Source organism: Platalea leucorodia, assembly GCF_965183815.1.
Source record: "Platalea leucorodia genome assembly, contig: HAP1_HAP1_SCAFFOLD_119, whole genome shotgun sequence".
Classification (NCBI taxonomy): Eukaryota; Metazoa; Chordata; class Aves; order Pelecaniformes; family Threskiornithidae; genus Platalea; species Platalea leucorodia.
In genome coordinates, this window is record NW_028121416.1 from 108,487 (window position 1) to 130,282 (window position 21,796).

A 21,796-nucleotide genomic window follows, 5' to 3' on the forward strand; every position below is an offset into this window, starting at 1 on the left:
AGTGGCCAAATAGGGAGGCTCACTCCAGTGACTGAAAGCTCCCTCCAGTCCCATTCCCAAACACATCGCCCTGAGCCCTACTGCCCTCAGCCCATGGAGAACAGCACAGCAGCACAGACTCACGGGGGCAATGGTTTATCCTGTTCCTGACCTCAGCTTTGGAAGAAGAGCCCAACCTCCAGACACCAGCACTGAGGAAATCCCCTTTTATTACAGAGATGTGACATGGGAGGCCAGCTGTGCCATCGGGCCAGACACATGTGCTTTGGGTCAGACAGACTGGGTTCATGCCTCTGGAGAAGCGGACTGCATGCAGATATTCCTGGAGAAACACGGTTATCACAAATAAAATGCCCAAAGCACAGGAGGTTCCCCAGATACATTGGAAATAACTTGGAAAGAGACATGGGCAGCTTATTGCTGCTGAAAGACTACGGATTGAATGAGCTTCTTCAGTGCGTCTTTGAGCTCCTGGTTCCTCATGCTGTAGATGAGGGGGTTCACTGCAGGAGGCACCACCGAATACAGAACTGAAACCACCAGATCCAGGGATGGGGAGGAGATGGAGGGGGGCTTCAGGTAGGTAAACATTCCAGTGCTGACTAACAGGGAGACCACGGCCAGGTGAGGGAGGCACATGGAAAAGGCTTTGTGGCGTCCCTGCTCAGAGGGGATCCTCAGCACGGCCCTGAAGATCTGCACGTAAGACAGCACAATGAAAACAAAACAGCTGAATACTACTAAAAGACTAACCACAATAAGCGCAACCTCCCTAAGGTAGTCATCGGAGCAGGAGAGCTTGAAGATGTGGGGGATTTCACAGAAGAACTGGTCCACAGCATTGCCATGGCAGATGGGTATGGAAAAGGTATTGGCCGTGTGCAGGAGAGCATTGAGAAAAGCACTGCCCCAGGCAGCTGCTGCCATGTGGACACAAGCTCTGCTGCTCAAAAGGGTTCCGTAGTGCAGGGGTTTGCAGATGGCAACATAGGTCATAGGCCATGCTGGTGAGAAGGTAACACTCTGCTACTACCAACAAGGCAAACAGAAAGATCTGGGCAGCACATCCTGTGTAGGAGATGGCCCTGGTGTTCCAGAGGGAATTGGCCATGGCTTTGGGGACAGTGGTGGAGATGGAGCCCAGGTCGACAACAGAAAGGTTGAGGAGGAAGAAGTACATGGGGGTGTGGAGGTGGTGGTCACAGGCTACAGCAGTGATGATGAGGCCATTGCCCAGGAGGGCAGCCAGGTAGATGGCCAGGAAGAGCCAGAAGTGGAAGAGCTGCAGCTCCCGTGTGTCTGTGAATTGCAGGAGGAAGAACTGGGTGATGGAGATGCTGTTGGATGGTTGCTGCCTCTGGGCATGTGGTCCTGTTCGTACAGGAAGAGTCAATGAAGGGGACATTTCTCTGAGCAAAATCAAAGCTTTCTTTTAGACCCTCACTCAGACACACTCTGCCCCATCCCTCACCCACCCCATTCCTTTTCCAGGAGACCTTCCTTCAGCTCTGTGGCTGCAACTCTGGCTGAGTGTGCTGTGAGGAGCAGGGCCTCTGCCCGCTGCCTGCTGAGGAGTCAGCCCTGCTGTGCAGCAGTGAGATCGTGGGAACGGTGGGGCAGGGGGCAGTCCTGGTGTTCAACTTTGTCAGATGAAACTGCTCCTAATGCAGAAGGGCCTGTCAGCATCTGCACTCCCATGCTAAGGAACGGGGATGGCAGGAGGCACTTTGGGAGGTTTGGGGATTTTAATGCTCCACCCCCATCTCACCTGGGCAGTTTTCTTGGATTTCAGAAAACTTCAGCATTTCTGCTGCACTCAGGGAGAGCAGAGCAAGTCCTGGGAAGCAAAAGGACAAGGACAGCCAAGTGTCCTAACGATACCATCTGATTAAGGGAAAAACAGCTTGTTCTCCAGCTCCATAGACCGTATTGCCCACAGCCCCACAGTTGAGATGAAAGCTGGGACACTTGTTCCCATGGACACAGCTGCATGAAAGGACCCACAAGATCAGTGTGTGACTCTGCAGCTGAAACTCCACCTCCCCAGAGAGCCTGGCAGCAAGAACAAGATAACAATAGCAATAACACAGACCAGTGGAGGAACAAGGGAAAACACAGTGAGGGTGTGGCTGAGAGAGGCCAGGGCAGAGGCATTGGGGCACTCAGACAGCGTTCCCCTTCCCCAGCTGTGCACGCCACCTCCCAGACACCACCATTGCCGGGCAGCTGCTCTCAGCCCCTGCGCTCTGCAGAGGGAACTGGGCCCGTGGCTGCAGAGCTGCACCACGGCTCTGCTGGAGCTCTGGCTGCAGAGGAGGTGGTTCACGCCTTGGAGCCCCCAGCCCTGAGGGCAGAGGCTTTGGTGGGTGGGAGAGGAGGCAAGGGGGCTTGCTCAGAGGAAGGCGTCTGCACTGGAGGGGATCATACGGAGGTTTCTGAATTCTCCCTCCCACAGCATTTCTGGTTTTAGTTTTGTCTCATTCCCAGATCATCTCCCTGCTGCCTGGAGATCCTCACCCTGGGAGGTGTTTCCCTGTCCCATGGCTTTTCCCTGCAAGTGGTGACAAACCCCATCCCAACCTCTGTGCACTCACCCTGGCCCCACAGAAACCTGCCTGTTTGCAGGGCACTGGCTGGTTGCATGTTCCTGTTTGCAGGTGGAGAAGGGCAGGTCAGAAGAACCCTGATGGTCCAGCAGAGGTGATGCTGGTGCTGTCCATAGGCAGAGCAGTGGCTGAGGGCACCTTAGGAGGCTCTTATCAAGCTTACTGATAACTCGGTCAGCAGTCTCAGCGGCTTCTTCAAAGTTGACTGCTCCTTTTCCATTTATTCTTTTCCACTACACCACCACCCAAAATAGGAAACTGAAAACAGAAATTCAGGAAATCTTCATTTTCTTTATGGCAATCCCTGCCAGGACCTCCTTCTTGAAACATCCCTTAGGAAATATTCTCCGGCTGAACTGGAGCTGTGAGCAGCCCTGACCCATGCAGCCCTCTCTCAACAGCAGCAGGGCCCTGCCCTCCCAGGGGTCCCTTCTTCCACCCACAGATTCTCCCCACAGCGCCGTTGGGAGCTCCCCGGGCAGGCTGAGCACTGACCCTCGCACACAGACCGCTGGGGCACAGGCACCCTGCTCTGAAGGACAGCCCTGGGCATCCCTGGCTGTGCACCCGGCTTAACATCCTTGCAGTCATCCCCGGAGGAAGGCAGCCATCATGCCCTGTTCCCCTGATGGTGCAGCAGGGAAAACCTGCTCTGGAATGTGCCTTCCTCCTCTGCACTAGAGAAGCTGTGAGAATCCTCCTTAAAGATCCCACAGACTGTGGGATGTAGCAGCTTTTGGAGATCCCTCCAGCAACTGCAGCTTCACTGCCCTGCTTCTAGAGACTTACTGTGTCAAGGGCTGTGAAGATTTCTCCCACAGTGAGCTCTCAGCATCCTCCCACTCCAGGCTGCCTTTAACCTCTCTCTTCCTGGCTTCTCTCCCCTCGGTGCCTGCAGGCAGTGCCCTCAGCCCTGCTGCCCTTTGCAGAGGAGCTGCTCCTGGGCAGAGCTGTCTCTCTGCAGCCCTGCCCACTTGCCAGCAGCTCCCTCCATCCCAGGAGCCCAGCCCAGCTCAGCAGCAGAGGCCCAGCCCAAGGCACCACTTTCTCTGCCCCTCTGGGCTCCCTCCAGGTGTCCCTGGGGCTCCAGGGGAACCTGCTGGGAAACAGGCTGAAGGCATCACTCATGTTCCCTCCCTCAGCTGAGGGGAGACAATTACTCCTAGCACTGTCATTTCTCCTATCAGGAAAAGATTTGGGCATGGGAATCACCTTTCCTTGTCCCATCATTAGACAAGACACACAGACAGTGACATCAAAATTTACACTTTCTGATAGAAGGGATTCACAGAGTCAATCGAGGCATCTCAATCAGGGTCTGTAGTCCTGGTGGTGGAATGGGACTCAGCTCCCACCCATGACTGCCACAAACCCAGAGGAGGTGGGATTCCTCTTGCCTCATTTCAGCTATGCAGAACATAGGCACCTGCATGCGAGTGGCCTGTCTCAGCTCCCATGCTCATCATTGGAGAGGGATGCGAGGAGTGAGATGCAAATGTCTGGTGACATTTGAGGTGCCAGGGGTGGTCCAAGACATGGGCAGGGAACTGTAAACTGAAATGGAGCAGCTCATACAGACAGGGCAGGATCTGGGGGCATCCTCTTGGAGGCTGTTGAGAATTTCCTTTGCCCTTCTGAAATGAGAGCTGACGCCCAAAAGAAGGGCAGTTCAACTTATTATGTTCAGGGCAGCTTACAGAGTTATTCATCTGAACAATTGGAGTGATGTGCCATAGGGAGAGCTCAGTCTCCCTCTTCTCCTTCCGCTGTAGTTACTAGATCTCCACTAACTACATTGCCAGTTGTCTCAGGTTCAGCCCCACCTTGCCTAACAGAATTTAGGGCAGCAACGCAATTTAATGTTCAAATCCAGGCCCACAGAGCTACAGGAGATGCCAGGGCTTGCAGGAAGAGCAGAGGACCTCCAGGAAAGCAATTCCCATTCAGGGCGTGTGTGTGACAGACAGCCCAGATGGCATCACAGGGAGTGTGATTTGCTGCCTGTGTGCCATTGACTGATGCCATCCGTCAGAGGTATCAGCCATCAGATGCCATCAGAGAGGCAAGGTCTGCTCCTCCTCTACCCAGCAGCTGAAGGCATTGTGTGAACACAAAGCACATCGCACCCATGATGATGACAGAGTCAAAGAACAGACTGCTCATTTGCACAGTGTGCCTGGATACAACTTGTCTTCAAGGACAGCATCCTTCAAGCACAGCAATGATCCTTACAAAAACTCAGTTGAACCTGGAAAGGGAATGCAACGGGAAGCAAGATGAGCTGTTGCTACATCAGCAATGCTTAAAGAAGAAACAGAGAGAATGGGGGACCACTGCTGAATTTAGTAAGAGTAGGTGTAGATAGATCTATGTCCTCCTTGCCTCAGTTTCCACCAGCAAGGTCTCCCAGGCCTTTGAGCTTTGAGGCAGGACTCTGGAAAGGAACAGCCAGTGGTAGGTGGGGATCAAGCCAGGGGTTCCTCTGGCAAACCACACCCTTACCAGTCCATGGGACTGGAGAGGTTGGACCCAAGGGTGCTGGTCAGCAAGGTCAGCTCATGTGGATGACTGAGCACAGCCACCCCCAGCAGTGGGCATTCCCCATCTGCCAGCCTGAGGCATGCACACAAGATTGAAGTGTCTGTATCATCCCTGACTGGCACAGGAGGGACCTTCCTTCCTGCTGTATTCCCAGGACAATCCTCTTCTTCCTCCCCCTCTTTCACCTGCAGACATCTGCTGCTTTCCATTTCTGGTTTCAGATACGGTTGTGAGGATTTGCTAACACCATCAGCCATCAGCTTGTTTCTCACAGGCATTCCCTTGACCCCCTGTCCCAGACCTACACATGGCCAATCACTGCTGCTCAGGGCCACTCACTCTTCAGAAGAGGCCTTGAGCTTCCTGGATCTTCCTGGTGAATATTACAATCCTCCTAGCTTGCAAATACTGATCCCATTGGCATTGCCCAGAGGCGCTACCACAGATGCACATTGCTCCCCTGCAGATATTGATATTTAGGTGGATCAATGCTTTTGTCATTGTTGTTGTTGTTGTAGATGCTGATCCTCTCAGGGAAATCACACAAACACTTGAAGGAGAATTGGGGGATTACCACCTCAGTGGTCCTCCAGTGAACTGGTTCCTGTTTGCCATTGTCTCACTGCCATTGTGCAGGGTGTGGGGTAAAAGGTGCTGGGCAGAGGGGGAGAATCACTTCTTCTGGCTCTGCTCCTGCTCATACAGCCCAGGACGCTGCTGGCTCCTGTCTTGCCTGATGAAACTCAGGGAGCAGCAGAGCCATTTCCACAGAGCTGCTGCCCAGCCACGCAGCTCCTGGCCTCCGTCACTGCAGCCTATACTTCCCTGCTCAGCCCTTGGGTCTTTTGAGAAGATATATGCAACATTTGCTTTTGGCTTTCTCCAGTCCTGACAACCTTCCAAAATGTATCAGAGTAGCCCTGCTATGACATTGGCCTGGTTTCTCAACAGGCTTGGATTCATCCTGTCTGGTCCAATGGACTACTAAGGGTTGAGGTTACCCAAATAAATCCTGCCTCGGTCTCCATCCACTGCTGGGTTTCTGGGGTTCTGCCTCTTAGGCACACGGAACTGGGAGACCTTGCTGATGAAGACAAAGGCCAAGAGTACCTCACACCTATCCCTTCGGCTGGGGCTGCACGGCTAGAAGGCGCGTCCCCTGGGTGGTGGATAGGGGATCCCTCTCTGGAGGGTGCACCGCATAAAACTGAAGAAGGTGCCGCGAACTAACGCAGCCTAAGGGAAGGCCACCCTGACAGAAAAACCACTGGCCCTCCAAGTCATGGGGGTTGGGCAGGAGGCCAACTACCTCCTCCCGGAAAAAAAATAAAAAGTTGCAGAAACGACGAGCATCCAGAGGGAAGAAGGAAGCGGGGTCGCCTAAAAACGACCTGGCGTCGGATGGTGGAGGTTGAGAGGAATGGTGCAAGCTGGAACTCTTGGGAAGCGGCACGGCACGCAGCCGCAGACCAATCGAAGTGGAAGAACGATGTTCGCGCCTTGTGTGCCTCCTGGCACTGAGAGAATTCAGATTCAGATTCAGACCTCACACCTATCTACACCTACTCTTAGCAAATTCAGCAGTGGCCACACATGAGCTTCATTTCTTCTTTCACTGTTCCTGAAGTAGTAACAGCTCATCGTTGTGCACTTGAACTCCCTTGCAAGTGTCAGCGCTATGAGAGCTCTGGCTTTTCTCAAACCAACCATATTTCTGAATTCCTCCTTTGTTTTCATCCTAACATCCACCTCTTGTACGCTTCCTTTTTTCTGCGGGGCTTCCCCATGAGTTTCCTGTTTCCCCAAGCTTCTCTCCTGACAGCTCTGCTTGTTTTCCTGACTATTGGTATGCACAGTCTGGTACTTGAAAGGCACTGTCCTTGAAGACCAGCTGTACTGAGCTCTGCTGCCCTTCTGACCAACCTGGCAGCTGTGCTATAAAGCCCTGTGTTGCAAGCTGTGTCCCAAGACCCTCCAGAAACCTCCAGGACTGTTTGTATGCTGGTGTGGTCTCACTCCAGTGAATGCCAGGGTAATTAAAGTCCACAAGGGGACTTTCATGGGTTCTTTGTCTCCCACAACAATGTCACCCTTACCAGCCTCTCCTCTGACCCTCACCCACAAGGGCTCACCCACCTTGTTCATCCCATAGAGGAGCTCCACACATCTAAGCAGCTCCTTCACAACTGAGGGCAACCCCCTCCTGACCTTCCTGGCCTCCTGATCATCCTGTACCCACCCATTACAGCACCCCAGTGGTGTGAGCTGTCCCAACAGGCCTCAGTTGTTAACCCCTTCACGTGGAATGAAGAGATTGCACACACAGCTCCAGCTCCTCCTGTCTGTGCCCCAGACGGAGGGCATTGGTGCATGTCTGGGCTGCAGCAGCTCAGCTTTGGCACATTTAGCTTGAGAGCAGACTTGCAACAGGAAGATCTGCTGCCAAGCACCCAAGACCTTGTATGTGCAACGGGTTTGCTTCAGAGCAGAGACATGCAGGAGGGGATGGGAGATGGCAATGTAAAGAAGATAGGAGGTGCCCACAAAGAAGGCAATCCCTGCTCTCCCCACGGCCAGAGAGAAACAGAGCTGGGCTGTGCAGTGTGAGCAGGAGAGGGGTTTGCTATCTGTTGTGTCTGTGCAGCCCTGAGGGCCTGTGGTGGAGCTGAAGCTGATCTCAGGAAGGAAGAGGTGATGTTGAGAGTGTCCTTGGCTGTAGACATCCTGTGATACCGGCACAATGAAAATCATTGGCCTGATCCATGACTGTGACATCGAGGGGATGGTTAAAGGATGGGGGAGAGAAGAAGCAGCAGAGTTTGGGAGGGAATGCCGATGAGTGGAGCCCCTGGTGTGATGTGCTTGGTATTCATGCACTGCCAGGCATCTCCTGGAAAGAGAAGGGAACAACCTTGCGTCAGAGCAGCAGTGTGATTCAGTCATTGACCCAAAGGCACTGAATCTGCCTGAGATGCCCTGGGGGATGCCTGTCCCACAACTAGTCTGAATGGGGGTGGGGTTCCTGTATAGGACCTGTGCTGTCCATCACAGCTGCAGAGCCCTGGTATCTCCCGTAGCACTACAGGCACGTATTTGTAAATTAAATTAAGATTCAGCTGCCCTGAATTAGCTTAGACAATTGGAGTGCAAGGGAGGCATTTGACAAAACTGACATTGTATTCGAAGGATGTGTAGAAAATGCAGTTGATGGTGAAGAGAAAGAGAAACAGAGCTCTCGCTATGCTCAAATGCATGACTCCATTTGGTCAGCTGAACACCTCTAGAGGCTGCCCTGTATGTAAGAAATATCTACAGGTTGAGTTGTCCTAAATATGGGCACCTGCTGTCATTCCACCTGGCCAAATTAATTTCCCATTGGCCTCCAAGAAGATGCCCCCAGATGCTGCCCTGTCTCTGTGAACTGCTCCCTTGGAGCTTGCAGTCTCCCGCACACATCTTGGACCACCTCCTGAACCCCAGATGTCGCCAGGTGTTTGTGTCTGAACAGCTCACTCCTGGTCTCCATCTCCATTAGCACCATGGGAGCTGAGACAAGGAGCTCACATGCAGGTGCCCATTTTGTGCCCACCGGAACTGAGGCAAGAGGAATCCCAGCTTCTGTGGGTCTGTGATCTGCATGGGAGTGAGCTGCGAGCCTTTCCAGCCCCAGGACTACAGACCCAGGATGAGATGCCTCAGCTGACCCTGCTGAATCCCTTCCCTCAGCAGGGGTAAAGGAAATCCCTCCCTGTGACTGTCTGGGTGTCCTGTCTAATGCTGAGACAAGGCAAAGTGATTATAGGACCTAAACCTGACTCTGGAAAGAGAAATGACACTGGTGAAAAAAACTGTCTCCCCCCAGCTGAGAGAGGGAAAAGAAGTGTTTTCTTTCAGCCTGTTTCCCAGCAGGTTCCCCTGGAGCCCCAGGGACACCTGGAGGGAGCCCAGAGGGGCAGAGAAAGTGGTGCCTTGGGCTGGGCCTCTGCTGCTGAGCTGGGCTGGGCTCCTGGGATGGAGGCAGCTCATGCCAAGTGGGCAGCACTGCAGAGAGACAGCTCTGCCCAGGAGCAGCTCCTCTGCAAAGGGCAGCAGGGCTGAGGGAACTCCGTGCAGGCACCAAGGGGAGAGGAGCGAGGCAGAGAGACGTTAAAAACAGCCTGGAGTGGGAGGATGCTGAGAGCTCACTGGGCGAGAGGTCTTCACAGCCCTCTACATGGTAAGTCTCTGGCTACAAGACAATGCAGCTGCTTTTGCTGAGTGCTTTCCTAAAGCTGGCAAAACCCCACAGCTTATGGTATCTGTAAATACAACTCTCAGGGTTTCCCTAGTGCAGAGGAGGAGGACATACTCCAGAGCAGGGACTCCCTGCTGCACCATCAGAGGGACAGAGCAGGACAGCTGCCTTCTCCCAGGGATGGCTGCAGGGGTGTGAAGGTGGGTGTGCAGCCAGGGGTGCCCAGGGCTGTCCTTCCGAGCAGGGTCCCTGCACCCCAGGGGGCTGTGTGCTGGGGCAGGGACTCTGCCGCCTGCCAGGGTCAGCACTCAGCCTGCCCGAGGAATTCACCATGGTGCTGCGGGGAGAAGCTGTGGGTGGAAGCAGCAGCCTCCAGCAAGGCAGGGTCCTGCTGTTGAGAGGGTGCTGTGTGGGTCAGGGCTGCTCAGAGCTTCAGCTCACTTCCAGAATATTTCCAAGAGGAGGCTTCAAGGAGAAGCTCAAGACAAGAATTCCAAAGATAAGGAACTTTCCTGAGTCTGCGTTTTAATTTCCTGCTCTTGGGGAATGGCAGGGGAGAAATGATAAAGGAGTTCTTAATTTTGACAAGTCACTGAGACTGCTGAACTGTAACTTTGAGTGATCAGCAGGTCTTCCAGGTGTCTCCTGATGTGTTTTCAGGCACTCCTCTGCCTATGGACAGCACCAGAATCGCCTCTGCTGGACACATTGGTGTTAGGGACCTGTCCTTTTTTCCACCTGCAAACAGGAACATGCACCCAGCCAGTGCCCTGCAAACAGGCAGGTTTCTGGAGGGCCAAGGTGAGTGCACAGAGGTTGGGATGGGGTCTGTTAGCACTGACAGGGAAACACCTCTCAGGACAAAAAGCTGCACGCAGCAGGGATATGATCAGGAAATGAGAGGAAACTAAAAGCATAAGTGCTATGGAAGAGAGAACGCAGAAAACGCTGTATGATCCCCCCCAATGCAGACCCCTTCCTCTGAGCAAGCCCCCTTGCCTCCTTTCCCACCCACCACAGCCTCTGCCCTCAGGGCTGGGGGCTCCAAGGCGTGAACCACCTCCTCTGCAGCCAGAGCTCCAGCAGAGCCCTGGTGCAGCTCTGCAGCCACGGGCCCAGTTCCCTCTGCAGAGCGCAGGGGCTGAGAGCAGCTGCCCGGCCATGGTGGTGTCTGGGAGGTGGCGTGCACAGCTGGGGAAGGGGAACGCTGTCTGAGTGCCCCAATGCCTCTGCCCTGGCCTCTCTCAGCCACACCCTCACTGTATATTTGCTTGTTTCTCCACTGGTCTGTGTTATTGCTGTGGTTATTCCATTCTTGCTGCCAGGCTCTCTGGGGATGGGAGTTTCAGCTGCAGAGTCACACACTGATCTTGTGGGTGCTTTCATGCAGTTCTGTCCATGGGAACAGATGTCCCAGCTTTGATGCTATGGACATTGAAGCCTGTGGGGCTGGGGAACGAGCTGAACCTCCCTTACTCAAATGCCATCGTCAGCAAATTTGGCTATCTCCTTGAAGATTCCTTCCAAGTTGTGAGCGTCCCTGCAAGATGCAAACCTGCCCTTAACAACTTTCTGTTATCTGAAATCCCCATGGAGAAGTGCACACATGCTATGACAGGGAAAATGGTGATGGGGTTGTGAAATGAGCCATGTGTGTCCTGGGCTAAATGTTGAGCGTTGAGACCTTGAGAAAGGGTGAAACATTTAGTGGTCAAAGATGGATCCCTCTGCTCAGAGCAGTGATTGGTGGCTTTTCAGGGTTATATGACAATGTGATCACCCTCCACCTCAGAAAGCTGCAAGCCCAGAGAAACTGGGAACTTCATGGAGGGACAGACCATCATCCCTCACTTCACTAAGCCACAGGCACTCCGCTTGCCTCGCAGAACTCCCTCTGTTCTCCCTGAGTGCAGCAGAAATGCTGAGGCTTTCTGACATCCAAGAACACTCCCCAGGGTGGGAGGGGAGGAGGAGATGTAAAAAACCCCAACCTCTCAACCTGCCTTCTGCCACCTCAGTTCCTTATCACTGGGAGTGCAGATGCTGACAGGACCTTCTGTGTTAGGAGCAGTTTCATGAGACAAGGTCGAACACCAGGACTGACCCTGCCCCCACTCTTCCCATGAACCCACTGCTGCAGAGCAGGGCTGACCTCTCGGCAGCCAGCGGGCACAGACCCTGATCCTCATGGCACGTTCAGCCAGCACCAACCAGGGCTGCAGCCACAGAGCTGAAAGAAGCTCTCCTAGAAAAGGAAAAAGGTGTCTGTGTGTATGAGAAATGGCTTTGATTTTGCTCAGAGAAATCTCCCTAACTTGTCACTCTTTTTTCCTTCTTGAACAGATCCCCATGCCCAGAGGCAGCAAATGTCCAACAGCAGCTCCATCACCCAGTTCCTCCTCCTGGCATTCACAGACACACGGGAGCTGCAGCTCTTGCACTTCTGGCTCTTCCTGGCCATCTACCTGGCTGCCCTCCTGGGCAATGGCCTCATCATCACAGTCATAGTCTGTGACCACCGCCTCCAAACCCCCATGTACTTCTTCCTCCTCAACCTCTCCGTCCTCGACCTGGGATCCATCTCCACCACTCTCCCCAAATCCATGGCCAATTCCCTCTGGGACACCAGGACCATATCATACACAGCATGCATTGCACAGATGTTTCTCTTTCTGTTCTTGATGTCAGCAGAATATTCTCTCCTCACTATCATGGCCTACGACCGCTACGTTGCCATCTGCAAACCCCTGCACTACAGGTCCCTCGTGGGCAGCAGAGCTTGTGTCCACATGGCAGCAGCTGCCTGGGGCACTGGGTTTCTCAATGGTCTCTTTGCACACTGCCAATACATTTTCACTCCCCCTCTGCCAAGGCAATGCTGTGGACCAGTTCTTTTGTGAAATCCCCCACATCCTCAAGCTCTCCTGCTCACACTCCTACCACAGCGAGGCTAGGCTTATTGTGGTTAGTCTTGCTTTAGCTTTTGGGTGTTTTGTTTTCATTGTGCTGTCCTATGTGCAGATCTTCAGGGCCGTGCTGAGGATCCCCTCTGAGCAGGGACGCCACAAAGCCTTTTCCACGTGCCTCTCTCACCTGGCCGTGGTCTCCCTGTTTGTCAGCACTGCCATGTTTGCCTACCTGAAGCCCCCCTCCATCTCCTCCCCATCGCTGGACCTGGTGGTGGCAGTGCTGTACTCAGTGGTTCCTTCAGCATTGAACCCCCTCATCTACAGCATGGGGAACCAGCAGCTCAAGGATGCAGTTTGGAAGCTGATAACTGGCTGTGTTTCTGAAGCAATAAAGTGCCCATCATCTTCTTCATGGCAGGTATAACGTAACTCATTACAGGCCCCGCCTGTCTTCTGTATTTTGTTGTTGGTGGTGGTTTTTTGCTTGTGATAATGTTGTCATCCCCCTCCTAATTTACTGTCTGCCTTTATTTTCTGACTGAGTGGCTGTGTCAATGAGGACCTGTGCGCCCTGTGCGTTTAAACAAAATAAAGGCCTTTCCTTGACTACTTCTTTCCCAATATCCTTCCTCCAAGGGCTTTTGGAGCTGCAGGGACAGTTCCTGTGTGCATGGGTGGAGCAGAAAAGAGTCCCAGCATGGCAGCACTGCCAGGGAGCACCAGCACTTGGTCTTCCAGGGCTGTTCTCTTGCCACTTCCACACTCTCTTCCTGATCCCTTGCCTTGGTGTCAGCCCTTTAAGCTCTGGCAGCTTGGTCACAGTCGTGCTGTGTGGTTGTCCTGTGACCACAGGCAGGGACAGGCAATGGGCACTTCTGTGACAGAGCTGGCCTCCATAACAGCATTTCCATAAAGAAGGGTGATTTCCTCAGACAGTGCCTGAAGGCTTAGGTCTTCTTCCAATTTTTTCTCAAGACCATGCCCAGGAATATGGCCTGTACATGGAAACACCAATATACAGCTAAACAATGTGAGTGTGCAGGGTTGGGGCCCGCAGCAGCGTCCTCGCACAGCTGGGCCCCCTGAGTGAGACCTGAAGGACCAGCAGAGCTGGGTCTGGTCTGTGCCTGTGTTCGCTGTGCACCCTGGGGAAGCTGCCCCAGGGCAATCATCCTGCACTAGCCCCTCACAACCACCATTGCCAGCACTGGCCTCTCACCCCAGCCTGAACAGGTTCTTTGTCCCTCCGTGGAAGGTCACCAAAGGAGTAGGTCAGCAGTCCATGTTTGCTTTGTACAGAGGAAATGTAAGCATGCACATCACATACATGACGTGAAATGAACCTGAGTGAGCAGAAATGCGATCTGCTATTCCTTGGGGTTCCATGAAGGCCTGTGGGACAGACAGCGCCTCCAGGTCACTTCTCATTGGGAGCAACATCCCCTGGGAAACCACCTGAAGGCAGCACTGGGATGTGCTTCCTTGAACTGAGGTCCCTGTGTCCATTCCTCATGACAAGGGGCATCTCAGGTGAGTGCAGAGCAGGGTGATACACCACAGGGCTATGGTGCCTCCCAGTCTCTGGCAGTGGCAGCAGGAGGCCAGAGAGTCCCTATGACTCCTGCCGTGCCCTGCCTCTGTGTGTAAGAGGGAAAGACTGTGTCTCTGAACACCCCTGGGTGCATAAGGAGTCCACGAGGCCAGCTCAGATGTGGATGCCTGACAGAACCCTGCCCTTTCTGTGTGTGACTCCAGGAACAAACCCCACTGGCCCAGGGAGATTCATCTCAGCTGCCTCGGACAGGCTCCTTGCAAGGGCTCCTGTCTGCTAAGTCACCCTTGCCCATGATCCTGGATTGTGCTCTCAAAAGTGCCAGAGCAATCAGAGAGGTTCTGGGGTCCTTGGAAAAGGCAGACATCAAACCTTTCTGCCAGAAGTGCAAGAAGGAGGACTGGGAGAGTTACAGGCTGGTCAACGTCACCTCAGTCCCTGGGAAGGGGATGGGCCAAATACTGCTGCAGCCATTTCCAGGTACTTGAAGGACAAGAAAGGCATTGGTGAACCTGTGTGGGTAGGGGAAAGAAGGGGATGTTTTGATCCTGGGCCTTAGCAAGGGTTTTGACATGGTTTCCCATAGTGTCTTTATAGCCAGATTGGTTCCCAGTCCAGGTATCTGGACTGAAGAAGTGGGTGATGTAGTAGGTGGGAAGGTGGCTGGTGGATCCAGCCCAAATGTCAGCAGTGGTAGAGTCCTGGTGGTGGCCAGTTCCCAGTGGCATCCCTCAGTGCAAGCACTGGGGCCAACGTTGTTGACTGTCTCCATTAACTGCCTGGATAATGTGCCAGAGTGCCTTTTCTCCTCCTTTGTGGATGATGCCAAACTGGGCAGACCCGTTCCACAACCTCATCTGGTTCACCGTGCCTTGAGCAGGATAGCTGGACAAGGTGATGTTCAGGGGTCTCTTCCAAGCTGAGTTATTCTAGGATTCAATGACTCTTTTCCTTGGAGAGCTTTTTGAAGACAGAAGAGAGAGAAGAAGAAGGAAAAACAGAGAGGCAGAAGTAGAGGCATAAAATGAACCAATATAAATATAGCAGTTCCTCTGAGGAACATTTCTCTACTCAAACCATTGGTAGGAACTCTATTAGATAAACATGATGAAACAAGCTTACTTTTATCTGCTCACGTACTGGGCCACAAAGAGAGTGATGGCTGGGTACAGTATCCTGTGGTCACTTGTGTCTCGGGAACTCATAATCCAGTAGGAAGCCAATGGCTGTGAAGGGGGCTGTGAGGTCACTTCTGCCTCTGGAGGTGAGAGGCCAACCGCAGGAATGTGTCTGGGAAAGGCACTGTGAGGTCACTTCTTCCTGAAACAGCCGATAGGTCAGCCCTTGACTCATGGCTGGGATATGTGCTTCTAAACTCACCTCTGCCAGTGTCTCTGACAGGCCAGCAGAAGGCACCTGGTTGGCACATTGGCTGGGAGACCCCCTCTGCCGAAGGACCTAGGCTCAGTGCAGGAAGGGGGCTTGTATTTTGGCTGTCCTGTCTCTTCTGCCTGAGTACATGATGGGACAGCAGCAGGCACACAGCTCCGTCATGTCTATCCGAGAAGCAGAAAGGCTTGCAGCCTCACAAGGGGTGAGGTTACTTCTGTCTGTTCAGATGAAGGGATCCAAGAAAGCTGATGGGTTGGGGTGCCTGCTTGAAAAGTTGTTTCCCAGATGGTTGTTGGAAAGAGCACGAGAGAGAAACAGTTACACACAGTACAGCTTGGATGGTGGGGATTGGACATGAGGAGGAAGAAATGTCACTCCGAGGGTGGTGTTGTGGTACATGAAGTCCTCCAGAAGGAGCATGAGGTCAGTCCATCTCCTTGTGTTTCAAGGAACAGAGTGTGAAGGGTGGACAGCCGTCGGTGAATGTACGGAAACAGCAGGGTGAGAGCAAGGTGAGGAAGCGAGATGGGTGTCTGCAGCCTGCAGGGCAAAAGAGGCAGCTGTGGGACAGCGTAGGACAAGCTCTGGTGGAGATGGCAAAGAGCACTGGCAAGGCTGGAAGTGGCCAGGAGAACCCAAGGCTTTGTCCCCCTGGCTATAGCAATCGTCCCTGCCACCAAGGCCTATGAGGAGACATGGTGTCCTAAGGCACTGGGGGGGCCTCATTGCCTCCTTGCACACCCCCAGTAAGGCTGGGAGCTGCCATAGCCTTGTCCTGCACTCAGCATCACCCCCCCCCATCCCACTGCCCCAGGAAGAGCCCTGAGCAATGCGTGAGGGACAGGACCTGCCTTCCCCGGGGCTGGGGGTCAGAGCTTGGCCTTGCTGCTTCATAAAACAAAGCCAGGGTTTTCTCAGCAGGTGAGCTGCCTGCACATTCCCTTTGCCTGCTGTCCTGGTTTCAGCTGGGATAGAGTTAATTTTCTTCTTAGTAGCTGGTAGAGTGCTCTGTTTTGGATTTAGGATGAGAATAATGTTGATAAGACACTGATGTTTTGGTTCTTGCTGAGTAGAGTTTACACCAGTCAAGGACTTTTTAGCTTCTTGTGCTCTGCCAGGTGCATAAGAAGCTGGGAGGGAGCATAGCTAGGACAGCTGACCCAGACTGGCCAAAGGGCTATTCCATACCATATGACATCATGCTCAGTATATAAACTGAGGAGAGCTGGCCGGAGAAAAAGGGGCGATTGCTGTTCAGGAACGGGCTGGGCATCGTCGGTGGGTGGTGAGAAATTGTGTCGTATATCACTTGCTTTACATTATTATTATTGTATTATATTATTATTATTACTACCATTCTATTTCATTTTACTTCAATTATTAAACTGTTATTATCTCAACCCACGAGTTTTTCTGACTTTCACCCTACCAATTTTCTCCCCTACCCCACGGGGCGGGGGGGGGAGTGAGCGAGCGGCTGTGTGGTGCATAGTTGCTGGCTGGAGTTAAACCACGACACCTGCCTGCAATCCTGGCCTCCAATTCTCTGCTCTAACGAGTCCCTGGGGAGGCTTTGCCAGTAATGGCCCTCAGGGGGGCTTATTAATACTTCAAGGTACTTTGGGTTTTGCTTGTGATGCTGACTCTTGGAGAGGTTTGTGCAATCTCTTCTCAGTACCTGAAGTTCAAGGACTCAGCACAAATACTCCATGGGGCTCACTGAAATAAAGCAAGCCCTAACGAGCCATGTCTCTTCCTGTCATTTTCATCAAGTCTTCAAGAGTTGTACAGATAATTGGACCTGTTTCCTAGCATAGTTATGGGGAAAGATTTCAAAGAGCTTCTAATTAAAATGAGGGTTTATTTTCAAGGGTGTAATTTATTATTTTTCAGTTTAGAGAAGAGGTGACGGCAGCATTCTCCAATAGATATCGATGCAGGGTGTCTCCTCAGGACGTCTGGACTGGTAGGAGAAGCTGTCCCTTGAGCTCTGACAACCTCCCACCTCACCTCCCCAACCCCACCATTTCTCTCCGTGCCCACCTGGGACTTTTCCTTACAGCAGACTTCTCCACTGAACTCTGCAGCTGGATGGTACAGCTCCTTTGCACCATCTCCCCCCTGCTCTCCTTAAAGACCTGGCTGCACACAGGCACAGGAGGGTTTTTCCTATTTGCAAGCAAAGGAAAAGTCAAGCATGGTCAAGTTCCATAAAGAAAACGCACTCTGCAAGCATCTGCTAAGTCCAAGCTGCCTCTAATGAGGTTGCCTTTCTACAGGGGATAATCTTAGGAGAACTATTTCAGGTAGGTAGAGTGAAAAAGATGATAGATATAAACATAATTAAAGAGTTGGCTAAGGAGACAATTAGACTGCTGAAAGAGAGGCAAACTTTTAAGTCCCTGATGTCAAAGCAGCGGCTGGATGGGTGAGAAGAATCTGAATGAACAAAGAGTAAGGGGAGGAGAAATCTGGAGAATAAGGGAAAGGGCTTTTGTCTAGGCATTGTGCCTGTGAAAAGATGATGTTAGAAATGGCTCTTCTATCAAGAGAGGTGAAAACATATGAAAGATAAATATTAAATTTATATGAATAATATTAATTTATTTTAATAAATTAAATTTAATTTTAATTTCAATTCAATACACTATATAGCAGGTAGAATAGTGGTAATGAAGTGACACTGGAAGATTGATATTTCTTTGGAATATCCCTTTTGAAAGGTCATGGGATTGGTAGAGGTCTCTTGGGAGTGAGGACAAGCCAATGTTGCAGCCATCGTTGAAAGAGGCCAAAAGTGCAGCCCCGGGAACGCCAGGCTGTACAAGCTCACTTGGGGGAGGAGTGAGCCTTCCCATGAGTGCTCTTGGGGGACATTGCTGGGCACCTCAAAGAGCAGAAGGTGTCCAAATGCAGTCAGCATGGATTAGCCAAGGGTAAATCCTGCCTCACCAACCTGATGGCCTTCCTGATGAAGGAACTGCTTTTATGCACGAGGGGAGAACAGTGGGTGTCCTTTACCTCCACTCCAGCAAGGCTTTTGGCATGGTCTCCCTCGATATCCTGGTACCCACATTGGGCCATTACAGTCTGGATGGGTCAACAAACAGATGGGTGAAACACCAGTTGGAGGATGAGGCTGAGAGAGCAGTGGAGAAGGGGTCATAGCCTACCTGGAGGCCAGTGGGCCATACTGGGGCATTGTGGGGCAGCACAGGGGCCTCTCCTGAGCCCTGTGTAGTTTAACACCTGTATCCATGACGCAGAGGAGGCAACTGTCACCACGTCTGTGGATGGCACTAAATTGGGAGGACCATTGCTGTGCCCTAGGGATGCCATTCAGGGCAAACCTGACAGGCAGAAGGACTGTCGTGTCAGGAACTTCAGGAGATAGAAGACGGACCACAGCCTAACAGCCTGCAGTTGCAGGGCCTGGGGAGGCCTGGCTGGGGAGCAGCTCTGCGGAAAAGGCCCTGGTGGTGGTGGGGGACAGAAGGCAAAACATGACCCAGCAGTGAGACCTGGTAGCCAAGGCAGCCAGCAGAGTCCTGGAGTCTCACCAAAAGAGCGAGGGCAGTGATTGTCTCCCCCTGCTCATCGCTCCTTAGACCACCTGTACACAACCGTGTCCATTTTTGGGCCCCCACTGGGGAAGGGGAGGAGGGAGGGAGCGCCTGTGGGGCTGCTGGGCTCTTGGCCAGAGATCACCAGCACAGCAAGGGAGGTGTTGGTAAGTGGCAGGGAGTTGAGTGGAGAGTCATCGAGCTGCTGAGGGGCTGGAGCACTTGCCTGGGAGGAGAAAGTGGAGGAAAGGGCCTTGTTCAACGTGCAGAAGGGAAGGCATTGGGAACCTCATCGTGACCTTCCAGTCCCCATGGGGAGGCTTTCAGGAAAGTGAAACCGGTCTTCTCATGGTATTGCTTGGCAGGAGAATAATAGGCAAGAGTCAGATGTTGAAATGAGGAAGTTTCTGGCCAGAGATAAGGCAATGAGATATCTGCAGAGCATGGGGTGCTTTAGGCTGTAAACAGAATGTAAACAAATCCCCTGACTTGGGATCTCATTCAATGGAAATGTTCAATATTTGTCATGACCAAGCCATGAGCAGCTGATCTAGCTGGAGCTGTCCGAGAAGAGGCTTGGCTGAGAGTCCAGCTGTGGCAAGAGCTGTGGGACTTGGTGTGTAATGACTGTCCCGTAGGAAACTAGTTCCCTTTTTATTATTAATGGCCAGAGATGGAAATGGCCGGTGGGTGGGACGGGTCTGGGACAATTTTCTTGGAGTAGCTTCCCCGGGGTGTTCAGGACACATGGCACAGACAAGGACCCTATCTTCCGCACGTTTGATGCCTTGCTTCCTTCACCATGACGCCTGGCTCTGCACTGGGAGTGCTGGCTGCCCCTACCCTGCACACTCACACACCTTAGCTCTACACTGGCATTTTTCTCTCCCGGGCTCTTTCCAGCCCAGCCCAGACCCTCCCCACCTCTCCCCACCTCCCCTGCCCTCTCCCCAGCCCAGCCCAGCCCAGCAGAGCAGCCCAGCCTGGGCTGGCTCCATGGCACTGCCCAGCGCAGGCTGCTGCAGAGCTCTGGGCACTCACCCCACAGCCCCAGCCCCTCTGAAGGTCACAGCAGCTGCTGGGGGGCAGGCAGCGGGGTTCAGGCTCCCCATCAGCCCCAGGGCTGCTGCTCGCCACAAGGGCATGAGGAAACAGAAGCTAGGCACTCTCTGGCTTTCCTGAATTCATCTTGTAGGTGAGCCCCAACCCTGACTGAATTTTCCCCCTCCTCTGCTGCCACCAGCCCCACTCCCCAGGACAGCACCAGAGTCCTGGCCCTGGGGGTCCTCAGGCACCTCCTGTAGCTCTCCACTCTCCCCTCCCTGTGCCTGCTGAGTTCCCACTGACTCCCACAACACTGCAGAGTCCTTGTTTATAGATATGTCAATTTAGAGCTTTACTTTTGTGGGGCTTCACCTCTGAGGGTGTTTTACCTTCTGAGTCTCCATTCATTCCAACCCCAGGGCACATGGGGAGTCCTCATCCTCTCCTGACCCCTCCAGATTCATATCCAGAGGCTCTGGTATATGCCATGAGTCCTGTCATACATGAAGCAACCTGAGGAGATAATGGGGAGCTCATGGACAATCTCCACTGCCACTGGACACCAAGAAGAAAGCCTTGAAAACCAGAACTTCTGATCCAATGGAACCCAAGGTTACCATGAGGTTAAGCCCAAAACCACTGAGAACACAAAGAGAAGAGAAATTTTAAAAGACCGATTCCTTGGACATTGTCTTGGCATCAACGCTGGAGGAAGAGCCCAGCCTTCAGGCACTGCACCCAGGAGATCCCCTTTTACTGAAGATCTGCTATCTGACAGGCCACATCTGACACCCTGTTGTACAAGGGTCAGATACAACAGGATCAAATGTAGGAGTATAAAACCAGAAAATTTTCTCTGAGTAGAATTATCACGAGAGAAAAAAGCAGACCTGTGTCGTAAGATAAACTCTGGGAAACGTGTAGAGGAGGGGAGGCAGGTTATTGTCAGTGAAACAGCATCCATCAGATCAGTTTCCATAAGGCATCCTTGATTTTCTGGTTCCTCCTGCTGTAGGGGGTTCACTGCTCAGGGAACCACTGAGTACAGCACTGCCACCACCAGGTCCAGCGATGGGGAGGAGATGGAGGGGGGCTTCAGGTAAACAAACATGCCAGTGCTGATAAACAGGGAGACCACGGCCAGGTGAGGGAGGCACATGGAAAAGGCTTTGTGCTTCCCCTGCTCAGAGGGGATCTTCATCACAGCCCTGCAGATCTGCACATAGGACAACACAATGAAAACAAAACACCCAAAGTCTACAAAGACACCAACCACAAGAAACCCAACCTTCCTCAGGTGTGAGGCTGAGCAGGAGAGCTTGAGGATCTGAGGAATTTCACAGAAGAACTGGTCCACAACATGGCCTTAGCAGAGCGGTAGTGAAAATGTATTGGCTGTCTGCAGCACAGCATGGAGAAACCCAGTGCCCCAGGCAGCTGCTGCCATGTGGACACAAGCTCTGCTGCCCAGGAGGGTCCCATACTGCAGGGGTTTGCAGATGGCCACGTAGCGGTCGTAGGCCATGATGGTGAGAAGATACAATTCTGCTGAAATCTAAAAGACAAACAGAAAGAGCTGTGCAGTACATTCCGAGTAGGAGGTGGCCCTGGTGTCCCAGAGGGAATTGGCCATGGATTTGGGGACAGTGGTGGAGATGGAGCCAAGGTCAGGACAAGAAAGTTTGAGGAGGAAGAAGTACATGGGGGTGTGGAGGTGGTGGTTGCAGGCTACAGCGGTGATGATGAGGCCATTGCCCAGGAGGGCAGCCAGGTAGATGGCCAGGAAGAGCCAGAAGTGCAAGAGCTGCAGCTCCCGCCTGTCTGTGAATGCCAGGAGAAGAAACTGTGAGATGGAGCTGCCGTTGGACATTTTGTCCCTCTGGGCATGGGGATCTGTTCAAGGAGGTAAAGGAAGTGAAAAGTTAGGGCAGACTGCTTTCTTTGAGAAAAAGCTA

At 52.8% G+C, this 21,796-nt stretch overlaps 1 protein-coding gene and 1 pseudogene across 2 annotated transcripts in view; one reads left to right on the plus strand and one right to left on the minus strand.

The window, feature by feature from the left end:
* Window positions 1-414: 414 nt before the first annotated feature.
* Window positions 415-21,796, minus strand: part of LOC309603528 (olfactory receptor 14C36-like) — a gene marked incomplete at both ends in the record, with an annotated part of 57,577 nt that continues 36,195 nt past the window's right edge. Inside the window, one exon of the mRNA XM_082338352.1 lies at window positions 415-471. Coding sequence (XP_082194478.1) covers window positions 415-471 — 57 coding nt within the window. The remainder of the gene's footprint in view (window positions 472-21,796) is intronic.
* Window positions 11,748-12,714, plus strand: LOC309603514 (olfactory receptor 14J1-like; annotated as a pseudogene). The gene has a single exon. The product of its transcript is annotated as an olfactory receptor 14J1-like (transcript).